Genomic DNA, 27,373 nt, shown 5'->3' with positions numbered 1-27,373 from the left:
AATCTTATATAAGACCAATAAAAAAATAGTTTTTAATACACAAATGTTGGCCTACTGAAAAGTATGTACAGTATATGCACTCAATACTTGGTCGGGACTCCTTTTGCATGAATTACTGCATCAGTGTGGCGTGGCATGGAGGCGATCATCCTGTGACACTGTTGAGGTGTTATGGAAGCCCAGGTTGCTTTGATAGCAGCCTTCAGTTCGTCTGCATTGTTTGGTCTGGTGTGTCTCATCTTCTTGACAATGTCCTATAGATTCTCTATGGGGTTTAGATAAGGTGAGTTTGCTGGCCAATCAAACACAATGATACTGTGGCTATTAAACCAGGTATTGGTACTTTTGGCAGTTTGGGCAGCTGTCAAGTCCTGCTGGAAAATGAAATCCGCATCTCTGTAAAGCTTGTCATCAGAGGGAAGCATGAAGTGCTCTAAAATGTCCTGGTAGACGGCTGTGCCGACTTTGGACTTAATATAACACAGTGGACCAACACCAGCAGATGACATGGCTCTCCAAACCATCACTGATTTTGGAAACTTCACACTAGAGCTCAAGCAGCTTGGATTGTGTGCCTCTCCACTCTTCCTCCACAATCTGGGACCTTGATTTCCAAATGAAATTCAAAATTTACTTTCATCTGAAAACAGGACTTTGGACCACTGAGCTACAGTCCAGTCCTTTTTCTCTGTGGCCCAGGTAAGATGCTTCTGATGTTGTCTCTGAGTCATCAGTGGCTTGAAACAAGGAATGCGACAGTTGTAGGCCATATCCTGGATACGTCTGTGTGTGGTGACTCCAGCAGCAGTCCACTCCTTGTGAATCTCCCTCAGATTCTTGAATCGCCTTTTCTTGACAATCCTTTCAAGCCTGCGGTTATCCCTGTAACTTGTGCACATTTTTCTACCACACTTTTAACTTCCACTCAACTTTCCATTTATATGCTTGGATACAGCACTCTGTGAACAGCCAGCTTCTTTAGCAATGACCATTTGTGGCTTACCCTCCTTGTGGAGTGTTTCAGTGACTGCCTTCTGGACAACTGTCAAGTCAGCAGTCTTCCCCATGATTGTGTAGCCTACTGAACCAGACCGAGGGACCATTTAATGGCTTAGGAAACCTTTGCAGGTGTTTTGTGTTGATTAGCTGATTAGAGTGTGACACCATGAGTCTACAATATTGAACTTTTTTGCAATATTTTGACTTTTGGGTTTTCATTGGCTGTAGACCATAAGCATCAACATTAAATTAAATAAATGCTTGAAATGGATCACTCTGCATGTAGTGAATCTATATAATATGCGAGTTTCACTTTGAATAAAAGTGTCAGCTAAATGCCGTAAATGTATTCATGAGGTTTCGTGTCTCACCCTGGTCAGTAGGTCTTGCAGCCTTGGGATGTTGGCTCTGATATGGAGTGCCCCATGTGTTGTGAGGAGATTTCTGGTCTTGACATTGGCAGATTCCAGTTCTTTTCTTGGCCAGCATGTTATGCCTCTTGGGCACCTGATGTCTGTTAGGTTATATGTATTTATGGCTTTGATGATCTTATTTCCATTCACATGACTTTTGAGTACCTGCCTTACCCTATGGAAGTAGATGAATGTTAATATCGTTCTTGTTTCTGCCTTATGTTTCCTGTATTATTGGAGGATCTAAAGGCATCTGTAGATGTCCTCCGGGTCTGTTATAGGGCCTTGTCATAGTTCAGTTCCCGCTTTCCTGATCACTTTGTCTCAGCCAACCACGGTTTTACAGCCCAGATTCCAGTGATATTCTTGTAAATCTGGATGAACATCCTTTGATTTTATTGATTTTTATTATTTATTTATTTATTTATTTTTATACAGAACTAGGCATTCAAGTATCTGAGTCATATACTTTCTTATAGTCAATCCAGGTGATGCTTACATGTGCAATACTAGAGAGAGGGAGGAAAAAAAACCGCAGATTTTTAAATTTTACCATCAAGAGTTCATGACTGTTAGAGTTTAAGAATGGAATGTGTAATTGTTTCTGAATGGTATTTAAACACATAAAATGCATCTTCAAGTCTGCTTATCTCTCTTTCTTTTTTGTATAAACCTGTCAGATTTTTATTAGAGCCATAGCCACACAAATACCAAATGCAGTTGATTGCGGTTAACAGTCAATAACTGGATTGACAGGAGTCTTCAGGTGTACCAGCAGACAGGAGTTCCACACAGTCGTATTTTAGAGGAGCAGAAAGGGCATGATGGTGGAGATGATCTGCGTTTCTCTGAGCCCTGCATCTTCTGGCTTCACTCCAATATGGATGGTATGACCGATCCTCCAGCCTATGTGAATTACCCAGAGCTCTGGATGATGATGACTGCTTCTAATTTTCCATTTATTTTTTTCTGTATCAATCCTCCCCTTGTAGCTTTGGATGAGAGGCTGGACAAGCGTGTGGATAAGATGTTGTCTTCAGGCCTGATTGATGAGCTGAAAGATTTTCACAAGCGTTTCAATGAAAAAAAAATCCAGGATAACAGGTGAATATTTCCAGTTTACCTGTTTGGATGTAATAAATGTATTTTATGTAATTAAACCACTTCAGCACAGATGCAGTTATCTATGAGATGAACGTAGTTTTCTCCTAACCAAATATTCTCTGTATTTATTAAGAGGCAGTGAATTGCTATATGGGATTTGTAACAGGCAAAACCTGTTTTCTGGAGTTGGAATGTTTAACATGTTTCTGCATGTTGCTAGGACTTTGTGTTCCTGTAGACTGTAGGCAAGGAGGGACATCAAAGTGTACTTAAGTTACTCACTCCTAAAAGGATATCAGAAACCTCTGTAGGAATCCATCAATATTCTCTTTGTTTTGTGTGATTAAACCTGATTGAATGGAAAACATCTCAAGAAGCTTGAATAAGAATCCTGTTGTTTTCCTATATATATCAAGTACAGGAATTTGGAAATGGCTCAAAACAAAATATAACACTAACAGGTGCCAAAGGTGCACTGACTTTACTAACGTATGTAACTGTAGACAAATTCATAGGACACGGGGGCAAACAACCTGTAGAGCACTTATTTCACCCATCATTTGTGTAACATTGCAGAGTGAAGAGTACAGCTGTGTAAACATGTACGATGAGATACTTCTGTAGCACAAGAGGTGTGAGGGCCAACAACAGTGATAAGAGAACAGTGGGACGTTGTGCATAGGAGAACTGATATGACACTTGAGAGAATCTGACTGCTTACTTCAGGGATCCATAGGAGTCTTGGTGGGCATATTCCTTGTTCCAGGGTTGTGTGACTTGGCTCATACAGTAATGCACTACTCTTGGTTTGTGGACAAGAGAAGCAATCACCCATTCAGTGATGCTTCTGTGAAGCTAAGTTTATTTAGCTCCAGAAATAATCAGCATGTGCTGCTGAGGATTCTGCTGAGGCAGTTCAGTCACAGATGTACAGATAATGGAGCAAAAGAAAGAGCATAGATCCGTGTAGTGTGCCTGTACTGATATTTTCACCAGTTGAGAAATGGGTACCCACTTGAACATGCTGGTCCTGATTTCTCAGGAAACAGGTCTGTAGATCTGTTTGCAAATGGGCTGATATACTTTCAGTTCTGAGTGTGATTGGGTTGTCTGCTGTGGTTAAGTCCACAAACATAAGCCAGTATGGAGCTTTTGCTCATATTCACACAATCATCCACGGATCCGTTGACTCTGTTCTAACTGCAAAGGGACTGAGTAGCAGTGTTAAGGAAGGTGAGTGCCTTTTGAGATGTTTTGATCACTCAGATGTAAGTAGGACAATAGCACCTTAGTCACTGAGAGGCCATTTTGTCCTTTTTAGTACAGGAACAATAACACATTTCTTCCCCTGGGCACCAGGACAGTAATTATTTGAGGTGCTCTTGTGATGACTGGGATTGGCTTCCAACCACAGTGTTTTAGCATGTATAGAGTTCCACAGCCTGGTCTATCTGCCTTTTTTTACAGTCTTGAATAGCCCTAGCACATCTTGTTTGCTGATTAGAAGGCTGTGATGGAGGCATGGAGGAAGTATTTGGTTTTTCAGTGGGGTTGGGTGTGGCTCTGCAGTAGAGTGGGGGACATTAATCTTTCTTGAGGGCGTGAAGTTGCTGACTGAAGTTGCTGCGTTAGGTTGCTGTTGAGTTGACCGTTGGAAGTCTATTGTGTGTCAAATTTGTTGAGGGAGACCAATCAAGGTGTGTTCATAGCATTAGGGTTAGTTTTGTACTTGTTTCCAGCTTTACACACTGACAAGCAGTCTTTTGTTAGCAGATGTTTGTTCCAGTTTGTCATTCTGATTCCTTTTAGCTGATCTTATTGCAGAGTTGAACTGGCTTCTGTCTCATTTGTACTTTCCCAGTCCCAGATTTAGATTCTTCAGGCATCTGTAGGGCACTCAGTTCTTTTGTGAACCACAAGTTTTCACTGTTGTATTTAACAATAGTTTTGATGAGAATGCAGAAACTACTGTATGATGTTACCTTATTTGTGATTTCACTAGTGTTTTTACAAGCACTGTTAAACCAGTCTGTTAAGTCCACATAGGCTCTGAGGTTTACAGTTATATCAGTGTTTTTTAAAATTTCATTAAATATTGTTTACATATTAGCCTCTGTCTCCTGTTGTCTGATTGGTGGGTTTGGTGTGTCTGGGTGAAGGCAGAGGCATCGAGGGCAGGGTCAGTCGCTATGGTGCTGGCCGTGGCTCGATGAAACGGAAGGCCAAGGTGAGGCTGTAGTTTATTTTTAGTAGTTAAAAGGTCTATTCACTTTTTCCTTCATCACTGTGTGTTTGAAGGGCATCTACCCCAGTATCAGTGTCTCATGTGGTGAACGAGGGCCCGAGGTGTGCTCGCCTCCCCAAAGTTGGGATACTTTTGTGTTAGGTTCCCTGCTTGTGCTTGCTGGCAGTGTGGTATTCCCGGAGAAGTTCCTCATCAGAATGTTGCAGTTCTGTGTGGAAAGCCAGTGCTGTTCCATCAGAAAGTGACAGCAGATGTTCTGTAGAGAGTTTTATCCAGATTTTGAGAGATTAAACTAAAGTGTTTTCAGTTATTAACAGCTCCAGCTAGTGTTTCAATTAAAAAACGTATTACAATTTACATATATGGCTTTTATCTAGGTTGATCTTTTATACCAGCAATGATATAAATCTACTTATCTTTCTACATGTTCTGCGGCATGCAATTAAGTGTTTACTGTTACTTTAAATTTTACCACTTTAGTGATTGTGTAACATGCACAACAGAATGCACACAAATAACAGGCTGGCCTGCCTTTGCTGAGATGGCAGTGTGCAGTGTTACTGGAGCTGCCTTCTGATGGTTTTTCGATTTTTCACTGCCGTTTCTGTCATTGCTCCTGCTGACATTACAAATGGAGGAACTGTCATTTTCCATCACTAGTATCAACTGACTAATATTTTTTTGTTCTCTTTTTCCTCCTTCTTAATGTTGCTCAGTGATTTTTAATGTCAGACTATGCAGCTTGTTCACAGCAATACAGATGTCTTGGTACTGGCAAACTATTAGGCTTATGCAAGCTATAATTTTACTTAATGCACATATCCTTAAAATAAAATGTCATTTTTTTGGTCCAAAAAAACTCAAAAGCATTGAATTAATTTGCCATGTATTGAAGTACTGCATTCATTCATTCTTCCCTTGTGTATGCTCATGCAGGTGAATGAAATAAGCCTTCCAGGCAGCCTGGCCTCTAAAACACAGGGGGAAACCCTTCTTTGGCAGCTGGACTCAGCAATGGTATACAGAGTGTGTGAAACGTAGTGCTGGTAATGGGGTCAGGTACATGGAGGTTCTGAAGAAGAGCATGCCCATCCACCTTACGATACATTCACCAAAAGCTGGTGGAAGCATAACCTCCTGTATAAAAAAAAATTTAAAAAGGCTTTATTAACTGACAGAAATGGGACATATGTTTTTGGCATTTTGTGTTGTTTAAATTTCTTTACGTGTGTGTGTGTGTGTATTTTCCAGTCAGATTTAATCACTTAAGGTGCTAATAAGTCTTTGTATTTTTTGTTTTATGAGGAAATATTAAAAAAGTGTTTCTGCAGACTGAAGGCTCAAATTACTAGATTTTTTTTCAGAGAGATGCTGCTGTCAACGGTATGGTGGTTTCAGGCCTCTGTTGTAACCTCTGTTGTAATCTCTGGTGTAATCTTTCCTCATGGTTATAGATTTGATGGCATGCTATAGAGGAGCTGAGTCAGTGACTGGTTTCACAGCTTCTGATAGAAGGCCAATCAGCTGAAAATGGAAGAGCAGCACTGGAAACATAAAAAGCTGTTTGGGGTGGAGCAATCTCTCACCTCATCTTCCATGAACAAGACATTTTCACTTGGTTGAGGTGGTGGAGGATTATAGTCCTGAAAAGTGAAAAAAGTAAAGAATACTGCTTTTGTTTTGGAATAGTTTTGGGGTGTCTGAAGGGGAATGGGTCGATGTCTTTACTCACAAGTCGGCCTAACAGTGATTGAGTGTTGTCTGGGTTGTTAGGCTGAGGTTGTGGAGAGAAAGATGGAGGGACAGACAAAAAGAGAGGGAGAGAGAGAAAGACTGACAGAGACAGACAGAAAAGAAAATTTGTTGAGGATGAATGACTGAATCAGTTATGCTGATCACTAGGAGTATGCCGGTCTAAAGCTGCTAGCTTTGCTGTTGCCTTCTCTGCAGGAGTGTATTGGGTTGTTTCTTTGTGAAGTTTGTTCACTGCTAGACATTATTAGAGGGCCTGCAGTGAAATGCACACAGTTGCCCTTACTTATCAGTGTTGATTATTGATTTTTTTTTTTAGTCTGTGCTGCCATTTGCTGCTTGTGCATTGATATTGGCTGATTGGCCGCAGTGCGGAATGCATGCGTGTCCTGGGGATGCAGGGCTGGCGGATGTTGATGACACAGCGCTCTCTGGGCTCCGCCTGAGATGGGTGGGGTTGCGGAGAATTGATGTGCTGCTGGCTGGCTGCCCGGAGTTCTGTCGCGACAATTGAGACCCCCCCCCCAGCCTGCCCACCCCTCCACCCTACACTTGGCTACTGTCTCTGCTTGGACTAGCAGCAGTGGTTGGCCACACCTCCCTGAACTGGCCACCCAGCCCCCAACCCCCCCCCCCCCCCCCCCGCTGGCTGTCTCCTCCTCCAAGCTTTCTCGTTTACCCGTCTCTTCGCTCTGCCTTTGTCTGCCTTGCTTCCTCCACTCGTCTCTCCTTCCACTTGTGGTGCCATCACAGAGCAGGAAGGTCACACTTCACTCTCCTCTCCTGTCTTTCTCTCCGACTGGCTTTTGTGCATGTACACACACGCACAAGTCTTTACTGCCTTTGTCATCTTGACCACTCCCTGTCTGCATTCTGCCATTGGGCTGGTTGCTGCTCTCTTGTCTGAGGGCAGGTGGGTTACTTGAACTGACGCATTGTCAGTGTGTTGCATGTGGGGGTGTGTTGAAAACCATCAATATGATGAGGTATCGCAAAATGAAATAAGTACCAATGCAGCACACTATCTGGATTTCCAGGCAATAGCAGGTATCTCAAAATCCTTCTTATCTTGAAGTGTCATAGATTCAACTAGTCTGCCAGTTTCAGATGCTTGTTCTAATCTGTGTTGCAGTCAGGACTACCAGCATGGCATCTTCCAGTCCATTGGGCTTAAAGAATTTCACGAGTATCTCACTGCTGGTGGAGACGTCAGCGAGGAAGTGCGCGAGAGGCAGAAGAAGAAAGGTGAGATGCCAATCACTGAGCGGGTCTTGCACTGCTAGCTGCTGTCCTCCTTGTACACTTTGAGAGGTCACACTTCTACGGCTGTGACGGAGAAACCCAACACCTTTTGCCTTTTGCTTCAAACTTTTGCCAACAAGCTGGTGAAAGATGGAGGTGTTCTTGATGCTTTTTTTGCAGTTGAACATTTCTGAAAGCCCTGCTGTTCGGCTGCCGCTCTGTAATACATCTGATCTTTGTCAGGGTTGTCTGATCTGTGGGATGGGTTTCGCTCGATATTAGCCTCAAAGATGATTCCTTACTTTCTAACTGGCTGAATTTCACACCATGTGCAGTAAAGGGATGTACTGAATGTTTTGGGAAAGAAGCAATTAAAATAATAACACTAAGAGGAAGGAAAACCATTTTTTTAAACTTATAAAAGATCATAATTCATGTGGTTAAATCACTCTCACACTCATCAATTTATTATAGCATTTTACTCTTCATCTTTCACTCTCTCATTCACCGTCCCCCTCTCTCAATCTCATTCATACTCCACTCACACTTTCTCACTCTCTCTTTTATCCACTCACTCACTCACCATGTAGATCTAAGAAGCTACGCTCATCTCCTGTGTTGTAATGGTCAAGCCCTTTTTTCAATGGGGATAACAGATGATAACACTGATCTCATCTTGGTTTGATTTCTGTTGACTTTCCCTTGCAACTGCCACTATGTTTTTGTAGGCCACTGAAGCTTGAGGTTCACATCCTTAACCATGCTTATATAGCAGTAATCAGTCAATTTCTAAACCCATTGAAGGATGTGATGGAGAGAAGCTGGGAAGAAAGGTTTACTGAGTTATGTGGAGAAAGCTGACAGTGCCATTTCTACAAAAATGAGGGGGGAAAAGTTTTTGGCATTGCTAGATTTGCAAATTGTGTGTCTCGATCTTCCTCTGTCAGGTATCGAGGCCCTGAAGCAGGCAGCACGGCGCTACGCTCGAAAGCAGAACAAGTGGGTGTGTAACCGCTTCCTGAAAAGTAAGAGTCTGTTCCCTCCACAATGCCAGCTCTTCCTTATCTCTTCTATATCCTCAGGCAGAGAAATTCTCAACTCTAGTGTGTCTGGTTCGGCTTCTACCATCTATGCTCCTCTTCCTTACTTTTTTCTATATTTTAATATTTATCGGTGTATGCGCATGTGCATACGTATGTGTGTGCACGCGTGTGTGGTAGATTTATGGCTGCTGCTCAGGGTAACATAACACACTCACAAGTTTCTGTGTCACTGGACTATTCTGCAAACAACAGGGCCAGCAGTTGCTAAATGCAGGCTTCCGGAAAAAGCCTTGCTGCCTGGGGAAAAGACCTGTCAGTTCCTCTCCATATGGCTGTCTGCTCTATGAGCCACTCTGCTGAATGGATCAGCACACAGTACATGCACATCTCAGATGATCGAATGCACTTGATGTGTATTTTTGAACTCTTAGCAGAGACTGTGTGTGTGTTCCTGTGTTCCTCCACTCTCAGCATGGTCTGTTGGCCAGGCAATCACAGCTGCCTTTAACGAGATGGGATTCGCACAGGCCATTAAACACACAAACAAGGCAGGAAAAACTACCCCGCATAGGCTCCGCTTGGGATGCTCTCTGGCACCTCCGGGCTGCAGGCACCATGCCTGAATTCTGCCTGGGTAAAAGAGCAAAGCAGCTGTTAAGAAGGAACAGTTGCACTCAAGGCCTGCGCTCAAGCCCTGTTTCCGCATTCAAATAAAGCAGGGAGGAGGAAAAAAGCCTTAAGGACGCTCTGTAACCAGATACGCTTGGGGCTCGGTTTTCCCCGTGAACTTGAGTTCTGCCCTCGCGCATTTCCTCCTACCCCTCCCGCCATGTATGCATCCATCCGTCCATCTAGCCTTTCCACGCTGTTCACATTCTTCCTGTAATGGCTCACCATCCTGTGGGACCTCCTTTGATCCTGGCCCCTTCCTCCTCGTTGACTGCACGTTGGCCCTCCTCCCACACAGACACCTCCTCTACTTACCCCTCTTCCACAATAGACTGAGTGGGGCTCGGATTTCCTCCAGTGCCTCATTTATGTCGCGAGACCCCCCCCGATCAGGTTTCATTGTTTCCCCATGCATGGCTTGCAGGCTCTGCCTGCCTTAGCACAGCATGGAGCAAAGCAGAAGAGAGAGGGGTGAAGGCTTGGTGAGAAATCTGGTTAGAGCTTAAAGGGATGGGGTGGAAACGGTGGCTAAATCTGATTAAGTGAGTGTCTGTCTCCTGCCATATGGGCCCTGCTCCTTGCCAGCCTCTGGGCCTGCCATAAGGTCTTCTGTGGGGGACCTGAGGGCTTGCAGAGGTGTGGGAGACTGCTTTAGAGGTGAAAGGCATGGAGGCTGAGGGCTCTAGTCAAGGACGAAGAGTAAAATGTGCTTGTTGAATGTATAGGGACTTGCACCACCACTGTTTTGATTGTGAAGGTGCATTGTGTTTTTCTTTTAAAACTATGTTTAACTTTCATTGTTTTTATTTGTTAGTTTTTGGACTTGCCTACAGCCCTTGGAACTGACTACAAAGGTTGACTGACACATCCTCGCACCCCCTGTGCATGTGAACCATGTGTTACATTAGCTGCCTGTCAGGGCCTAAAGAAGGGTCTGCCCTACGCATCGCTCTACCAAATGCTTCTTCATTCTAATTACATCACGCTGTTCTATGAGGGTAATGCTCTCTGGCCTCCTGCGCCTCCTTCAGCTGCTCATTGAGCTGCGCTTAAGCCCGTGGGCTCCTCCACCACCTCTCAGCACTGACCCACTCTCCTACACCCATGTGCTTGGCCCATGCTGTTGCAACTGCACACGCCACTAGGCCACTTGCTGTATTTACATTGCTTTTGTTGGACTCCCTTGTGGGTTGTTTTCATGGTTTAGCCCTGATTCCCTCCCCCACTCCCTCAGATGACCACTCTAATCCAGTCAGCATTAGCTGACTGCCTGGAAACCAGTTGTGGATCTGAGCCTCTTGGGATATGGGCTGCTGAAGTCATGGGCCAAACCTATGGCGAGCATCACTAACGAGCAGATAATAGTCATAGTAACATCAAACTTTTTCTTGCTGTAAGAATGTGAATCTGGACCTTGTATAATTTCCCAAATTCTTTATATATATGTGTATGTGGTTGTTGTAAGTTTGGTTATATAGTATGAAATACTAGAGTCCAAGCAAAAAAACATCCAAGCCACTCTTTAACTAGACACTCCAAAGACCCAGCCGTCAGCACATAAGGCTCAAGTAATTTTACACCTTTGCTCAGAGCTTTTGAAGGTAGTGCTTGCGGTCTTTTATTGAGTTTTGTGTACACTTCTGTACAATATGTACACTTAAAAGATCCGGCAATGAAACTGAAGCATGGCTAATACAGTTGCTTGTTCTTGCAGAGTAAATCTTTAATTTACTTTTCGGGTTGGACTAATTTCCCTTTTCTATTGGCAAAACATGTTGAAAGTGTTTTGACACTTGTGCCTTTTGAAAAATGAAACTTAATATTTTTCAATGATTTGTTTTTACACTATAAGTACTGCCCTCTATTCTTGGACAATTTTGTGGAAGTATGTATGTTTTGAGTTGGTGATTGTAAGAGTAGTGGCTGCATTTATTTTTAGTGGCTATTCATTTATTTTTTCTATTTTCTATTTTGATATGTGTCTATAGGAAACAAAGTTTCTGTGTTAGTAGTGTCTTTTAAAACTGTGTCTCTAATCAGACACTGTTTTATAATGGATCAGTGAACACACTGTTTCATTTATTTGGCCAAGGATGTGTAAATCAGTCCCCCCCGATTTGAGTCATTGGAGGAGGCAAACCCAGCTGAAAAACACAGACCATTGTTGGATGTATATTGGGCTGTATTATTGAATTAGACAGGCGAGTGTTTTGAATGATGAGGCCTGGTCCAGACTGAGCTCATAGTGGCTTGGCACAGAAAGCTACCCACAGAGGTAGGTGTGTGTGTGTGTGTGTGTGTGTGTGTGTGTGTGTGTGTGTGTGTGTGTGTGTGTGTGTGTGTGTGTGTGTGTGTGTGTGTGTGTGTGTGTGTGTGTGTGTGTGTGTGTGTGTGTGTGTGTGTGTGTGAGATGCACGTGCTCTGGGGAGTAGCCCACAAGTTACTGAACTTAATTGGCCTATTGTGGATGATCACACTTGCTTTTTTCTCTGACTGAGATACTGTGCAGTGGTGTGTGCTTGTGTATGAGTGCTTACTGAAAGGAGATGGTTTGAGTCCATTCTAAGGAAGCATAAGGCATCTGTGTGGTGCCCATGTGAGCATTAAGTAACAGCTCTTTGCCTTTTGTCAGCAGCACGGGAAACCCGAGCAGCATGTGCAACAGGTGCGACGCTGAAAAGTGTCCCCTTACATGATGCACAGCTACTTCTGTCTCTCTCCCTCTGTTACAGAAGCTATCCCATACACATGTACTCACTGTTTAAGCCTGTCAGCTGTCATCTTGTGTGTGTGTGTGTGTGTGTGTGTGTTATTGTCATGTCGGAGTGTTATTGTGTGCCCTGTGTCTGCATGCAAGTGTGTGTGTGTGCGTGTGCCGTTTAAGATAAACTTTCAACTTTCATTTAGTAAGGCCATTTGCCAAGGTGATGTTTTGATAACAGACAGATGAAATGCAAGGCTATTTCATTACCCCTTGCACTTTTTAACACCACACATGCCCGTCACACACAAACACAAACAGGGTCTCACACACACAAATGACTGAGGCTTTATCATACTGAGGAGCAAAGTCCTGTAGCTATAGCTGTGAGTCAGAGAAAGGTGCGCTGTGCTCTCCTCCTGGACCGCTGATCTTGGCAGCACAGGTGTGATGTTGTGGAATGCCCTCTGATGGCCCTTTCCCTGTCTATCATTAGCTCAGTCATGCTGCAGGAAGAGTATGCCATGCATGACACTCGAGAGCCCTGCGATTAGAAAGCCTGCCCTGCGCTGCTGGCCCCCCAGGTCTGGCAGGATTATTTGACTTAGATTTTACCCAGATTGGAGGTTAAAAGCAGGGGCTCCGTCCGTCCAGCACCTGTCATCCCCCACGTGAGAGTCGCTTCCCTGAGCCCTCTGTCCCCTGGGCCTGGAGAGGGGAGAAGCTGAACAGAGGCAGGCATGCCTTCTCTGCCTGCCGCATGGCTCAGGTAAGCCAGGTGCTCCGGCGCTGGCCTACCTGCTGTCGCTCTTGTCGTTGGAACATAACAGAGGACAAAGGGACAGCAGGCGGGGGAGAGAAACTCCAACTGTGATTAAGGGCGCCGACAGCAGCCGGCGGGTGGCAGCGTGTGGTGGAGGCTGAGGTATACTCCTTCCACACAGGCTGTGGGTGTGGAGAAGAGTGGAGAAAATACCTGGAGAACCTGGTGTCTGTGTGTGTGTGTGTATGTACATTATAACCAGTTTAAGTTGTCCAGTTCACTAAAAGAGCTTTTACCTTTGGATGTTGTTGGACAGTTATTTCTTATCATATTGCCTTGTACACAGAGTACTTTTGAGGTGATTTAGATTACTGATGAGGAAGTATTGTGTTTTTTACTATTTCATATTGATATGTTATCTATATATACACTAGTTGTAAACAGCTAATAAAAGTAAGATATTTTTGCATAAGGCATGAGGGCACTACCTTAGACGCTTATTATTTTTTTAGTGATATAAGCATTGAGCAAACCTTTCAGTAGGTTGCCACAAGCAGGGATATTTGTTTAAATTTGAATGTTTATTTGCATATAAACGTTTTTGTTATGCGCATTTACTGAAGTTTGTATAAAAAAAAATAGCCTTTGCCCTGCTGAGACATGCTCTGTTCCCTTCCGGCTTCACAGAGTTCAGACCTGAGGAATGTGTAAAAATCCCCTCCTGATGGTTGGAGGGTGCTTGGCTGTGGCGAGATCCTCTCCCTTTGACACTGAGGGGCTAGGGTTACTCGAGGGGGTCAGGCTCTGGGGCTCCTCCCACGCTCTCATAGCCTCTCTTGCTGTGGTTGATTATGACCATCAGGTGGAATAGATCATGTTTGCTGATGTTTGATATGGGTGTTATCCTTTTTTTTTTTTCATTTTTCTGCCTTGCTATAAGAGGTTGTGTGGGTTGTGATGTTGTTTTACTGGTCGTGTTTGCTGCACCTGCCCAAATACCCGCTGAAAGGTGCCTCATTGAGGACCGTTATTTGACCTGGTGTAAAGGGAATTTCCTCTGAAAATAAACAAAGGAGTTGGAATATATTTGACAGTCAAGTGTACTTTAAGGCTTGCTTTCACTGTCCCTGACTCTGGTCATGATGGGAGTCAGTGGAGGAGGCAAACCCTGCTGGAAAACACAGATTTCTTGTGCATTTATCAGTTTTTCAGGAAGTAATTAAGCTTTTTGAGCAAAGTACTGGAATTGACTTTAGTGCATTTCACTGACTGGACTGTGCTAAAGATAAACCTAAAAGGCATTAGTCATTATTCCTTAAGAGGGTATGTAGCCATTTGATATAATCAGCTTTTTTTTCCCCCACAAAGATGACCGAAGGTTGGCCACCCACCGGGGTAATTTTGGATGAAGTGGGTGCTTTGTATAGTGCAACACACTGCCAATTAGCTGAGGCCCAGATGGCCCCTGGGGCAGTAAACATAAGAGTTGAGGTGCTGAAACCTTGCCTTTTGGTCTTTCTGACTTATATTGGTTAATGCTGTTTGGAGTAGATTACCCAGTAATTGATTTGGATAATTGAACCATTGTAGCTAATAGGATTAACCCAGGAGTGGTACGGCTCCTATCAGATGTAAAGGCCCTATTTGATCATTTAGACACCAATTAGATCATTTGTTTGAGGACTCAGTCAGCTTTGCATCCCATGCTGAGACCCAAGTTAAGTACATCAGATTCTTGAAAGTCTAAATGATTTTCTTCACTTTCTTTAAACCAAAGGAGTCAGTGTGTGACACTGGCTGTAGGCATTTGTAATGTTCAAGGCATTTCACCTTGTGTCCAAGTCTGATAAGATGTAGTCTAAGCACATGGTCTCACCAAATAGCTATTTGAAGGTATTTTTCTTGGTGTGCGCCTGCCTGTTTTCTGTCTGCCTTTTCGCCTGGCTGAAGTGAAGTCTCCATTCTCTTTTCTCCGCATGACATTCTCTCTGCTCAGCTCTCCCTCTTCGCACTCTGCTTCATCTTGTTTTGCTCTTCCCCACCCTACTCTGCTCAGCCGCACCCTGCTCTCCTCTTCTCTGCTCTCTGCCCCGACCCGCTCTGCTCTCTACCCTGATCTGATCCACTCTTCCTGATTTGGCTTTTCTCTGCTCAGAGTTGTGCCCATTCAATGCTGATTTTGTGTACTCACCTTCATATATTCCCACTTGTAAATGCACTGTAACAGATAAAATGTAATTGTGTTGTGGGCTTTGGTTGTGGGAGCTGACTGTACTATTTGTGTTGTTTTTTTAGGGCCGGGGAGAAGTGTTCCACCTGTTTATGGCCTTGATGTAACGGATGTGTCCCGCTGGGAGCAAACGGTCCTCAGTCCTGCCATGGACATACTAAACTGCTTACAGAAGGTTTGATTTATAAATCCAATCTTGCTATACCCTGCTCTTCCCTCCCCAAAATCAAAATGGTTTGTAATGTGACTATATCGTCAGAAGTAGCCTGTGGAGGTTAGTTGCTGGTTTCCTGTCAGACAGCTCCTTGTATCGATATCATCTGCAGGGCAAAAGAGGCAGTGCTGAAGATGTCATTATTAGTCTGGGCTTTTAAAGTACCAGTCATATTTGCCATCCATCAGATTAAGATGATTGATATGAATTGATATGAATTTTTTCCCCAAATAACAGATTTTTTAAATTTACCACCACAATCTAAGGAGTCAAGTCAAATATCTGGCCTGTTAGCCCCACTACCAAAGATGTAGCATTGAGTCAAATAATAATGGTGACGACAGCTAGCTCAGAGGACCCGAAATTGCTGGTAGATGAGAGGGAGGATATGACCAGTACTACTACATTGATGCTTCTGTCCATCCAGGCCATGTCCACTACATCTTCTGTTAACATGGCAGCTAAGGACAGCGTTGCATCTGTGCCACAAACTGTTGAGCAGCCCAGCTGCAGTGCAGGCAATAGCAATAATGAGCCTTTTTTCTTGGACCTTGGTCCATAACTAAGACAGGCAACTGCATTCATACTTTCTGGGCCATAAAAGAACCAAAATCTCATCAGAATACAGATACTGAATTATCTGCGTCTGAGTGCATCAAAGCATCAAAGACAAAATGTTTTCCTCCCTTAAGATTTTCTTCAGTCACAAATTAAGCAGCGGTGAATGTCAGATCAGAGTTGCTGTGTCACTCTCCCTCTCAAGGGAGTTTTTTTCTGTTCAGTGTGCAAGATATTTGGGGAATGGGTGAACGTACAAATCCATTTTGTGAAGGTTACAGTGACTAGAAACGTGCAGATGTTGGCATATCTGAGCACTAAGGCTGTGAAATGCAAAGGAATGCTATGCTTGCCCACATCAACCAGAGTGCTTCTTGTGTAACTATTGAAAACCCAACTCAAAAACCAGTCTGGGGTTGCGTGTGTGTATTGTTCCAGTAATTTCTATGGTTAATGAGACAAGTACTTTGTGAAAATCATAAAATCATAAGCCAAGTAAAAACATCACAATACTTAATTACTGTAGACTCCATGGCTGATGTAACCCCTTACATTTATACTGAAGTACGCTTCTCTAGAGGGATTTATTGAAGAACGTTTCCAGAAGGTTTTCTTCATTACTAGTCATACTGGAGAAAAATTGTGTAACACAGTTTTAAACACTTTACAGAAGATGAACAAAGATATTAACAGCTGCAGAGGTCAATGCTGGCATAATGCCCGTATTATGTGGAGCACATATAAATGTCTGCATTTGTGCATTAGAGAGAAGAACCTTTTTGCTCAGTGGAGACCATGTACAGTTCACATTCGTTATTGGGAATGAATGATCTTAGCTGATCATCACCAGAAATATACTATACAGAATCAGCCCAAGGCACTACTGAAGAAAATGAACAAATGTATACATTTCTTCTTTGTAATGTGGGATTCAGCAATTTCAGAGCTTAATGTGTTCATCTAGCTTGAGATGACAAGAAAACATACGTTTCCAACACTATCTGATGCTTACAAAGCTGACATACAGAGTCAAGAAAGGGGAAAGTTAGTTTACACAAGGCTTTCCACAGCTCAGATCGACAGACTGGGGACAGAGTTGGACAAGATATCATGTATACCATAATTTGGGAAGTGGTGGCTCAGTGGTTAGGGTGCTTGGCAGGTTGCTGTTTCGAGCCCCTCTGCTGCCGAGTTGCCGCTCTTGGTCCCCTGAGCATGGTTCTTTATCCTTGGTTGCATGTTATTGGAAACTTCCAAAGTTAACCTTTTCTTTATTTTGCCTATGTTGGAACAGAACTGCAGAATTTATTGTTGCTGTATGTGTTGTGAAATGAGACTTTTTTTTTTGGTGATTTTTATTATTTTACTGAATCTGCATTTAGTGAGTGGTGCTGCTGATTGCCATCTCTAGGCTATCGTTTGTTTTCTGTTCTTACTAAGGTTTGAGTAATCTGTCTGTATTAGTCCAGAGGGAACTTAGTTATGTTTGTTTTTTTGCATGTGTTATACTGTTTATTTTATTTTATTTTTTTTATTATTATTATTTTTTTTTTTTACACTACACCTGTGGGGACCCTGACCAGCTGTAGCTCCTGGGCCCACAGCCAGGTTAAATTGCCTTTGTATGCACACGGTGTGAATGCTTAACACTTGATTCTATTTCTGCTAATTTGTCCAGGGAGAGCAGCCGCCTGTTGATCCAATCAGAATTGAATGGGAGAATCCACGTAACAAGCGCAGTCACCACATGTGTGAACTGTGTCAAAAAGTAATCATCGGTGACCTGGAGTGGACAGGTGCGTTCTCTGGCCTGTTTATTTCCACTGTAACTCCAGTCTTTTGCTCTCATTGCACATTCACAGGTGAGTGATTTTAGAGGTCTAAAATGCCCTTTGTTTTCCTCTTTAGCTCATCTCAGGTCCAAAAACCACCTGCATCACGTGCGGAAGAGCCGTCAGACACTGGGGCTGACTTCCTTGCCACAACAGAGTGTTTTAACCAAAGCAAGCCCCTCTACTCTTGTCCCTGACTCTGACATGGTCTGCTTGGAGCCAGAGGCACTAGAGAAGCAGGACAGTGACAGGCAACGCCTGTGAGGTGCTGGAGCTTGGATGCTGGCATTTAAAAAAAAAAGTTTTTTGGCGAAATGGGAGTGTTTGGAACTAATTTCTCAGCTCCAATGAAACAGGAAGCATGAGTATGTATATATATGTGTGTGTAAAAAAACAAACAAAAAAAAAACATTGTGTGTGTATATATATATATATATATATATATATATATATATATACGTATATGTGTATATATATATATATATACGTATATGTGTGTATATATATATGTGTGTATATGTGTATATATATATATATATATATATATATATATATATATACGTATGTGTATATAGTATATATATATATATATATATATATATATATATATATATATATATGTGTATATATATATATGTATATATATATATATACACACACACACACACACACACACACACACACACACACACACACAAATGTTTTATTAAAGGAATTTTACTTGCCTGTACTGTTGTGTGTATGAGTGGGTGCTCTACCTTTTATGCTGTTTTAGTTTGCCATACTGTGTGTAATATTGCTGATAAGAGCCTGGATGCCTTGACCTCTACGTGTGTTATTTTAGTCTCACTGGGTGCATGCTATGGCAGGAAAACGTCACTGAGAGAGGTAAGCTAAGTGTCCTATGAATGGAGAACATTCTAAACTGGGGCATAGAGCATGGTCCAGGGCAAAGATCATTCAACAGAGGTGCTGTGAGCAGACCTACACACTGGCAACTGTTATCATGCATATTGGGGATCAGGCTTCCCAAATACTAATTTCCATCATAGCTGTTCTCCTTTAACATCAGTTTATCATGTGAGGTCATATGAAACAGTTAGCATTAAGATGTAGTGGCGTAACTCAGTACATTTTGTCAGTCGCATGTAACATAGTGATCTGTAGTGCAGACGTTTGGTTACCTAATACTGTACATATTGGCCAGGTTAGATCTGTAAGCGCAACTGCACACTACTTACCCTACCTTTTTTTTTTTTTTTTTTTTGCTGACTTGTTCAGTCTTACTGCTGCTGTCATGTGACTGATAAGAAACCACAGGGCAAGTCTGTAGTGTATTTTAATGGCATAATTTAACCCACAGAGAACTGGGTCAGGTTTGGTTAAGGCAGTCACAAGCCTAAATGGCCAGTTCCATTTCTGCATAAATCTGTCTTGAATGGGCCACAGTTTTAGATCTTTGTTAGCAAACACATCCCTGGCAGTAACCCTGCAAGCGAGTTCCTGGCCCCTAGCTGCATTTGTGGTGTGGCACTAGCTTTGTAAATGGGCAGGCTTCTATGTTTATTTCAAGAAAACTTCTTGGAAAGAGAAACGTGTCCACCTGTGTGTGTGAGAGAGAGGGGAAGAGGTAAACTGGGCAATTGTTGTCATATGCAATTCAGCTAAACCCAATCTTTCCATTTCTTTGTCGTCTCCCTCCCCTCACTGCATTAATGTATGCAGGCACTGCAGACAACAGTAAAACCTCTTTTCTGCTCTGTACCTTAGAGTCCCGAAGTGGGTCGTGTGGTGGATTCAAGCATGTACACAGAAGGTGATGCCTGTAATCTCTGTGCCCATGTGCATGTGTGGTTAGCATGGGTGGGGCAGGTTGGCTCTGAGGGATCACACTGTCAGTGTGTGGCCCAGCTCAACATTCCAGCATGGAGCTCAAAAGTTAGGGAGATTTTTGTGCTCCATGACCTTACACATGAAAATAAAGGTGAATCCATAAGTGAGTCAAGTCCAAATGCAGCCTCCGTGTGAGAGGAGCTGACAGGCTACGAGGTGGTAATGTTTGCCTTTATATTACTACTTTTATCTGCTGTGGGGTTGGTGTGGGAATGTCCATAAGGGTGAGTGTGACTGAATCCTGATCAACTCGAGGCCTCTCTCCTGTGTTTGTGAGAGGCAGTGGGATGTGTCTTAGACTCGCATGTCATATCGGCACATAATCCTAATCCGGCTAGACAAAACACGTAGCCATCTGGAGCTGGTGAGACAAACATGCCTAATAAACACAGTCTTCACAGTCTGTAGCCAGACGTAGCCAAATATTAAACCCCAGTGCAGATGCAAACACTAGTGCAGGCTTCCCTTTTTCAGCAAAACACAACAATTAGACAATGGCAACACGATCACACACGTAGATGCTACATGTCTGATAAAGGTGTTTAGAACACATCTTTTCCTCCCAACTAAAATGATAGGAGGCTTTCTAGAGAATGGCTGATAGTCCTCCCTAGATATAGGAACAAATTCAGTGCACACACACTAGTGTTCAAATTGGGCACTAGTATGATGATTTGATAGCCAGGGGTGAATGGTATCATTTGATTTGGTGATTAATTTGATGAATAATATTTGTACATTTAGTCACTGCAACAGTTTGTGCACATGCAGACAGCATCTTATTGGGTCATGACAGAAGCTATGAGTTATTATTACTCCTATTATGACTGTCATTATTTTTCATTTCTTTATTTAAACCTTAAATGATTGTAGATAATCTGTTCTGGGCTTAATTCCAGCTGTCCCTGAAACAGGCACTAGCAGGACCATGGACTCTTCAGGCAGGGAAAGTGATTATCAGCGGAATGACTGGATGGTGCAAAAACTCGCTGATCTGCAAGGGGCTGTGAGGTGCTATCTTCTGTGACCTTGTTCAGACTGTGGCTGCAACTCACACCCGTGAAGTGTGGACATGCTGGCTAGCTGTGTTTGCCTTCTCAGGGCTGAGCTCTGTGACATCCTTTTTTTTCGCAAGCATTGAACCATGCAGATGTTCCGTGTAGGCTGAGCTGAGTCCATGCGTCGCTCCGAGGGGCAGTGTTTTGTGAGCCTGGCAGAAGCGGCGGGGGGGGGAGCTCCGCACAGTGCAGAGTCACAAACCAAACCTATTATAGCTGAGCTCTTTAAATAGTCATTGTGTGACATCAGACTGGCATGGGGGTGGGGTCATGCACAGTGACGTGCATCCACTCCCTGCTCAGAAGCAGCGGTGTGATCCATGGGCGTGTCTTCTCAGTGCCACCGCTGCCTTCCCCTGCACCATACTATTTCTACCCTCTGTCCCATCCCATGTGCCTCTGTTGTGTGCAAAGCATAGCAAACATGGCACGCACACAAGCTCATATGCAGCCCGCGACGTCATGCCAGCACCCACACAAACGCCTGACCTGTCCGTCACTACAAAAGCGGGGGAAACTGCTCTGTACAGGCATTGTCCACACCCAGCTCTTTTCCTCTCTGTGTGTGTGGGTGTGGGCGGTATGGACCAGGCTGATAGAGTTTGGCAGGCCTGCTGGGTGATGTGGTCCCGTTTGTGTTGGCTGTTAGCCCGCATGCTCCTGTGCCTGTGCTCAACCTTCGGTCTTTGGTGCCATGTTCTCTCTCTCTTTCCCGCATATGCTTTCTCTCATAACCTGTTTGTGGATTTTTGTCTCTGTTGCACAGGCAGGTGGGGACTAACACTTGCCTCATTTGTACGTTGATCAAATCAGGCAGAATTTTTTTCAGGTTTAGGTTTTACCACAGTGTCTCTTCTAGTAGTTCTTTTAAAAGCCACTGCACAATGCCTCATTTGCATCTGAATTTACAGACTGAAAATGGCTTCCTCAGATGTATATATCAACATATGGAGCAAGTGAGAAGCTGTTTCCTATGCATGCACACTGTGCAGTGAGGGTCCACCTAGCAACACAGGCATGACCTCACTATCCAACGCTCTCTGTCTCACACCTACAAGGCTGCTGTGATAGGAGCTTGTTCATCTCACAGAAATAATATTTACCAGCGGTGCATTAGTAACTGGTGTTTGTGTTCAGATTACCACCGCATTTTCTTCCACTCCCTTGCCTGTGTGCGTTTGTGTTCTCTCAATCACCCCCCCCTCTCTTTTTCTCATTTTCTTGAACAAGATCATAATGTACATAATATGACATCCCTTTCTTTCATATTTTAAAGCCTTGCAAGTCACAGTGTACACTCTGTGGAGGACATAAAGGCAGTGGAGAAACGGGGCTGTCACGGCTTTACTCCCCTACACGGCCCTGCCTAGAGAGAGAGCGCTCTCTCCCTCCCTCTATCTCACACTCTCTGTAGTGTTCTTTCCCTGTCTCTTGGGCTGTCTCTGTATCTCTCTGTCTCTTTCTTTCTCTCTGTCCCTCTCTGTCTCTGTGCTGACTGACTGCTACTGTCCAGTAGCAGAAGAACAGCAGACTCACATTTAGGCTCCATTGGGCTGGTCCTACACTGATGTGGTCTTGTTTTATACCCTATACCCTAATCATCGAACTGTATAGTCCTGTTCATGTTCCTCTGATTAGACACACACTCCAACAACTAACTGACCTTGCCACCACACCCTGTTGTTTGTTTGTGTTTTAGTGTTTTGTCTCAGTTGAATGAGAAATTGCATTTAATTTAATTTGAATGTGTTTTACTGTTTTTGTATGCCTGCGGGGGAGGGCTAATGTATTATGAAACTGTTCAGTAGTGCAATCATGTAACCACACCTGCTGGAAGCAACCCGCCCCCCCAAAAGGCCTTTACCTTTGTTTTCTCCCTCTGCTTTGCCTCATGGCATGAGTACTACTGCAGGTGGTACATAAAAGGGTGGGGCTGTATCAGATTCTCTAATGTGCATGCATCTGAGGCTGCCACCTGGTCAACGGGCAATAACACTGGTCTCACTCTGCATTGCTAGCTGGGTGGAAACACAAGAGATTGCCATGCCATTTCTGTGCAGACAGGAAAAGAGCACACCTTCCTTCCTGCTGTCTAATCCATGATATGGGGCAGAGTGACAGATTGGAAGGTCATAGGTCTCATTTGTGATCAGTTCTCTCTATTCGCCATTAAATCACGTTTCCAGTCGGAGCCCCACCCTGTCACATGATCACACCTGCATTTGTGCTTTTAGGATTAGCTCAGGTAAACGTCTTAGGCTCAGTCTGCAGTGCTGAGAGCACAGAGGCCATGCTCTGTTCATGCATGTCAGGGCATATGGCTCTGGAGGAGAGCTGCTTGCTCACACAGACAAGGACAAGGAAGCCGACCCAGAAACACAGCATTGAAGAAGCTCACACTGTCTCTGCAGGCTCACCAAAGTCAACCAGCTGGCTCCACCGGTTCTGCATAGGAGATTAAATTGGTTTATGCACACAGGAATTTTGTGGTCAATCGTGTTAACAGGCTGTTGGTAACTACAACATTTATACACCTCCCTGACTTCTGGGTTACTTTTTATGTTTAGAATTTGCAAGGAAATATCTAGGTGTAAAAACACATTACTCCTAGCAGAGGTGTGCATAGAGAGACTGAGTTTGATTTCTTAATGCATTTGGAATGCACTTTCTCTCTCTTACACTTCACGCGCACACACACACACACGCGCACAAACTACATGAACTGAATATGCATGATTGACAATCAAAGTGTCAACTGTATGTTGATGTGTGTGTTTGGTAAATGTGTTTTTTGTAGTGTGTCCAGTGTTTTCCTCTGCATGCGGGCGGGCGTGCATGGGGCAGAGAATGGCCCAGGCCTGCACGTTTCCTGTCTGCTTATGCAACACAGGGGCTGCTGTTTTCTCCTCCGCTTAGTGTTTTCCCTCTTTCTTCCTGCCGTTGCTGTTCCACTCGTCCTCGACTTCCTGTTTTCGTGCCGTCCCGTTAAACCCTTTCCCCTGGGACAGGAAGTGGCAAGGCATGTGGCTGCTGTAAGGAACCAGTCACTGCCACGGAGCTTTAGACCTGGGATTTAACCACACTCTTCATGCGTCTCAGTGTGCTTATGTCATTCATCCTGTTGGCCACCTTCCAGACACTGGCTTCAGCTGCTGCAGGAACTGGTAGGCCTCGAGACTGCAGTTAAAATGGCATTATTGACCTTGTGGGTATCATAACTCGCTGCAACTGACTGTCTAAAGTCTGATGAAATGTCTTTTCTGTTAAGTAAAAGTTGAAGTTGTGATGTCTGAAGGGGTACAGGAAGTGTGTGTGTGCGGGTGGGGGGGCGGGGGCGGGGACGGGGGTACATGCCTGTGGAGCTGGAATCTAGCTGTTAACTTCAGTAGGCTTTTATTGGCATTACCATATTCATTTACAGTATTGCCAAAGCAGTACTGTAGTAAAACATGAATGAACCTTTGCAATGTTAAGGAAATTAAGAGCTGATAATATATTGAAATAACTAATTGGTGTGAAAGAATAATTCAAGTTGAGGAAGTTAAAGAAGTGAAAAGAAAGGAAAAGTTGCTCACACCTTATAGTGCGCTGTAAAGACTAGCGTTCCTTTCATATCACCACAGGATTATAAGGAAAAGACCAACAATACACACAAGGAGTGACTATTTACTTTCCGGTGTGTGTTTTGTGTGTAGCTCCATGTGTGTACAGAGGAAATGAGAGAGGATGTTTTGCAATACCACCTGAATAAATGTATATCAAAGTGAATTTAAAAAAAAAAAAAGGTTCTTTTAATACCTAAATAAAGGAATTGTTTATTCACACATGTTTATTACAAAAATATGTACCCACAATTTAGGATGTCCACAATGTCAAATGTTTCCCAAATATTTCTGCACTAGGAACGGTGTCCTTTTCTAATTTATCTGAATGTAGTGTCACTATGGTGTATGACCTTAGTGTCTGTATGTGGTGAGAGTGTTGTGTACTTATTTTGAGAGTGTGTGTGTTGGGGGAGGGGGGGGGGGGGGGAATGGGATTTCTGTATGTACTGAAGTGTTTACCCTGTACCTCAGAAAACTACTCTGCTGTGCTCTCTTCTGAGGTCTCCTGGATGTTTTCCTCTCAGAACGTCTGAGTGCATTTGCATTTATCTCTGAGACCTGGCAGTCTTGTACTTAAACCCTGGTGAACCCTGGCCCCACCCCCACTGCCCCGCTCAACTCTTTCCTACTGCCACTCAGTTTATTCACCTCCATTTACCGTGTTCACATTTTTGTTTATTGTGTCGGGAGTAGTATTTCTGTCCTGAATCAAGTGCTTGCTTTTGGGTTGTGGTTTTTTCTATTTTTTTTGCCTTTCTTTTTTCATGCCGGCACGCCTGAGTGTTTTCACTGGTTGCCTGGGTACGGTGTGGACTGCTGACCACTGGTCGCCGCGGGAGATGGAGGAGGGGAGTGGCTGTGCTGTGCTCTCGCACTCTGCAGTTTAGAGGGTTAGCGCGCTGTCTTTCCCGCCATCGGGTCCGGCCGCAGAGGAGGAGCTCTGGCACAAAGGCAAAGTGGAGAGCGATTTCCCGCCAAATGCCTTGCATGTAAATAAGCTGCTTTGGCGGGTGGGACCAGTAACTGACTGCTGCAGCTTTAACTCTTTCATTGCTAGTTTTTCACAGTCCCTGTACTGTCTGAAGTATGTTATAGGAAGCACATGGTCTGGCGTTGTGTCCATAATTATGTAACTAAGTCCTATAACTGGAACATTGGCAACAGCTGATTTCTTAAACATATAAAGAACTTTCTAATAGGACTGAAATTTCCACTGCCTTTGGTCTTTTGGCCAAAAATATTTTTGTTCTATTATAAACACTATGATCTTGTTCTCATGTGTTTGTTTTTTTGGGCCTGTGATTTGTAAATGATATTATTTATTTATTTTTGTAAATTGTAATTTATGTCTTTTTTTATGTCGTGGATGTATGAACTAAGCAAGAAGTTACTTAACACTATATCTTAAATGTTTTCTTTTGACACATTGACACGCATCTTTTTATCTTGAGGTTCTGTCTCAGAGTAACATCCCGAATAGAAAATGTGTTCAGCTTTAGAGTCCAAATACAGGTAAAGTAGTATATACTTTAATTTCAGCACACCTGCTCGTTATTGGAGTGCTGTGTGGGTGTAGATTTTATAGGGATTGGGTACAGTGAAGTTGTAATTTACTTGTTGATTGAGGGGAAGTAATGTTGCTTTCACATGCCATGGTTTATCTGCGCCCATAGAGGCAGAGTGGCCAAAGGTGTAATACTGGTGTCAGTGAGCTGCGGAGAACTGATAGAGATCTTATTCTTTACTGGTAAGCAGAAGAAATATGCACATTGTTTCCAACTGCTCCAAAAACATTGCGATGTTGTCATAAAACAGATTAGCAAGCAAATGAGCCTCAAACTGTCTGTGGGGCTGAAGTAAACACCTCTCAGTTCCTCTTAACCCTTTGCTGTGGTTCCTTCTCTCACTTTTCTCACTCCCCCTCTCAGTGAAAGTGCTAACGGCTGGTGTGTTTTCTTTGGCCCTGTGCCTAGTAACCATCCCACCTGCTTCTGACATCACCTGGAAACACCCGAAAGTAAGTCTTCACTGCTACAGGAGTCGGGAGTGAGCGTGTCCGCCCTCCCTTCACCCGCTGCGCTGGGCAGCTGCAGATAGCCTGCTCTGCGTCCCTCTAATGTATTGTTTTCATCTTAACTGGACAGGCTGGGCATGTCTGGACAAGTTCTGATAATAAAAAGTGAAAAATGACCAAAAGGAGTGAACATGATTTAAGTTCTGTTTCTGCACTGAAGAGCATTAGGGGCAGTATCCTTGTTTACTGTGAAATTCATGAACATACAATGGGGGTATTTCCCAACCCAAATAACTATTCCTTGGATCAGATTTTGCTGGCCACTGACACAAATGTAAAATTACTTTTTTCATATTTATTTTAGATGCACTGAATTTATAGATAATGAGGACCATAAAATAAGTTAATGTTATTTTAAAAATGCAGTTTTGGTTATGAATGTGTGTTCTTGTGTTTTCTTAATCTGTGCTGCCCCCTAGTGTGAATATCTGCCAAAAACACCCATTGTGTCTCCATGGATAGGATTATATCGCTATTGATAAATGTTTTTATTATTTATTGCTCTTATTGCATTTTTTTTTATATGAAGAATGTTGAGTCATGTTGTGCCATAATATTACTGAAGGTTGCACATTCATGGGTAACAAATGTCATGAGAACCTGCCATTGTTTTTGTAGGATTTAAACTTAAAATTTATTGTCTTAAAGAAATGCAGCCAATTAAAGTGGTTAGAAAGTGTGATTTTTGTTGTTGTTGCTGCCCTAATTTTGGTAAAAAATAGTTAGGAAGTAGACTATATGCACACAACTCTGAAATTGAACAGGTAGAATTGGAATTCTGATTTGTTTAAACATCTGCAGGGACTGGTTAAATTGCTCTGTGGACTGACACAGAACGGGAAATATTTGGTCGAGTGTCACCAGTGTTAGTGGACATGTGTGGTTTGATTTGAATCAAACCACAGCCTCGCTGTTTAGATTAAATGAATCATTGTGGTTTAGCTTTGCTTTACAAACTAGAGGATTTTAGCCTCAGTA

At 43.3% G+C, this 27,373-nt stretch overlaps 1 protein-coding gene and 1 long non-coding RNA gene across 3 annotated transcripts in view; both read left to right on the top strand.

Moving 5' to 3' along the window:
* Positions 1-18,202, top strand: part of trit1 (tRNA isopentenyltransferase 1) — a 43,186-nt gene extending 24,984 nt beyond the window's left edge. The window contains exons 5-11 of the mRNA XM_081702097.1: positions 2,169-2,299; positions 2,405-2,516; positions 7,646-7,758; positions 8,703-8,780; positions 15,227-15,336; positions 17,612-17,729; positions 17,842-18,202. Coding sequence (XP_081558223.1) covers positions 2,169-2,299; positions 2,405-2,516; positions 7,646-7,758; positions 8,703-8,780; positions 15,227-15,336; positions 17,612-17,729; positions 17,842-18,029 — 850 coding nt within the window. The 3' untranslated portion in view covers positions 18,030-18,202. The remainder of the gene's footprint in view (positions 1-2,168; positions 2,300-2,404; positions 2,517-7,645; positions 7,759-8,702; positions 8,781-15,226; positions 15,337-17,611; positions 17,730-17,841) is intronic.
* Positions 18,203-18,408: 206 nt separating this feature from the next.
* Positions 18,409-27,077, top strand: LOC145652381 (uncharacterized). Of its 2 annotated transcripts, XR_014118606.1 has the most exons (3): positions 18,409-25,833; positions 25,995-26,068; positions 26,295-27,077. It is a non-coding gene; the product is annotated as an uncharacterized LOC145652381 (long non-coding RNA). The 2 variants fall into 2 exon arrangements; XR_014118602.1 differs by having other exon boundaries at positions 18,409-26,068.
* Positions 27,078-27,373: the final 296 nt, after the last annotated feature.

The sequence above is a fragment of the Electrophorus electricus genome, chromosome 2 (assembly GCF_041902795.1).
Source record: "Electrophorus electricus isolate QZ-2024a chromosome 2, ASM4190279v1, whole genome shotgun sequence".
Taxonomy (NCBI): Eukaryota; Metazoa; Chordata; class Actinopteri; order Gymnotiformes; family Gymnotidae; genus Electrophorus; species Electrophorus electricus.
Note: the sequence above shows the minus strand (reverse complement) of the source record. Positions and strands in the feature narration are given on the sequence as shown.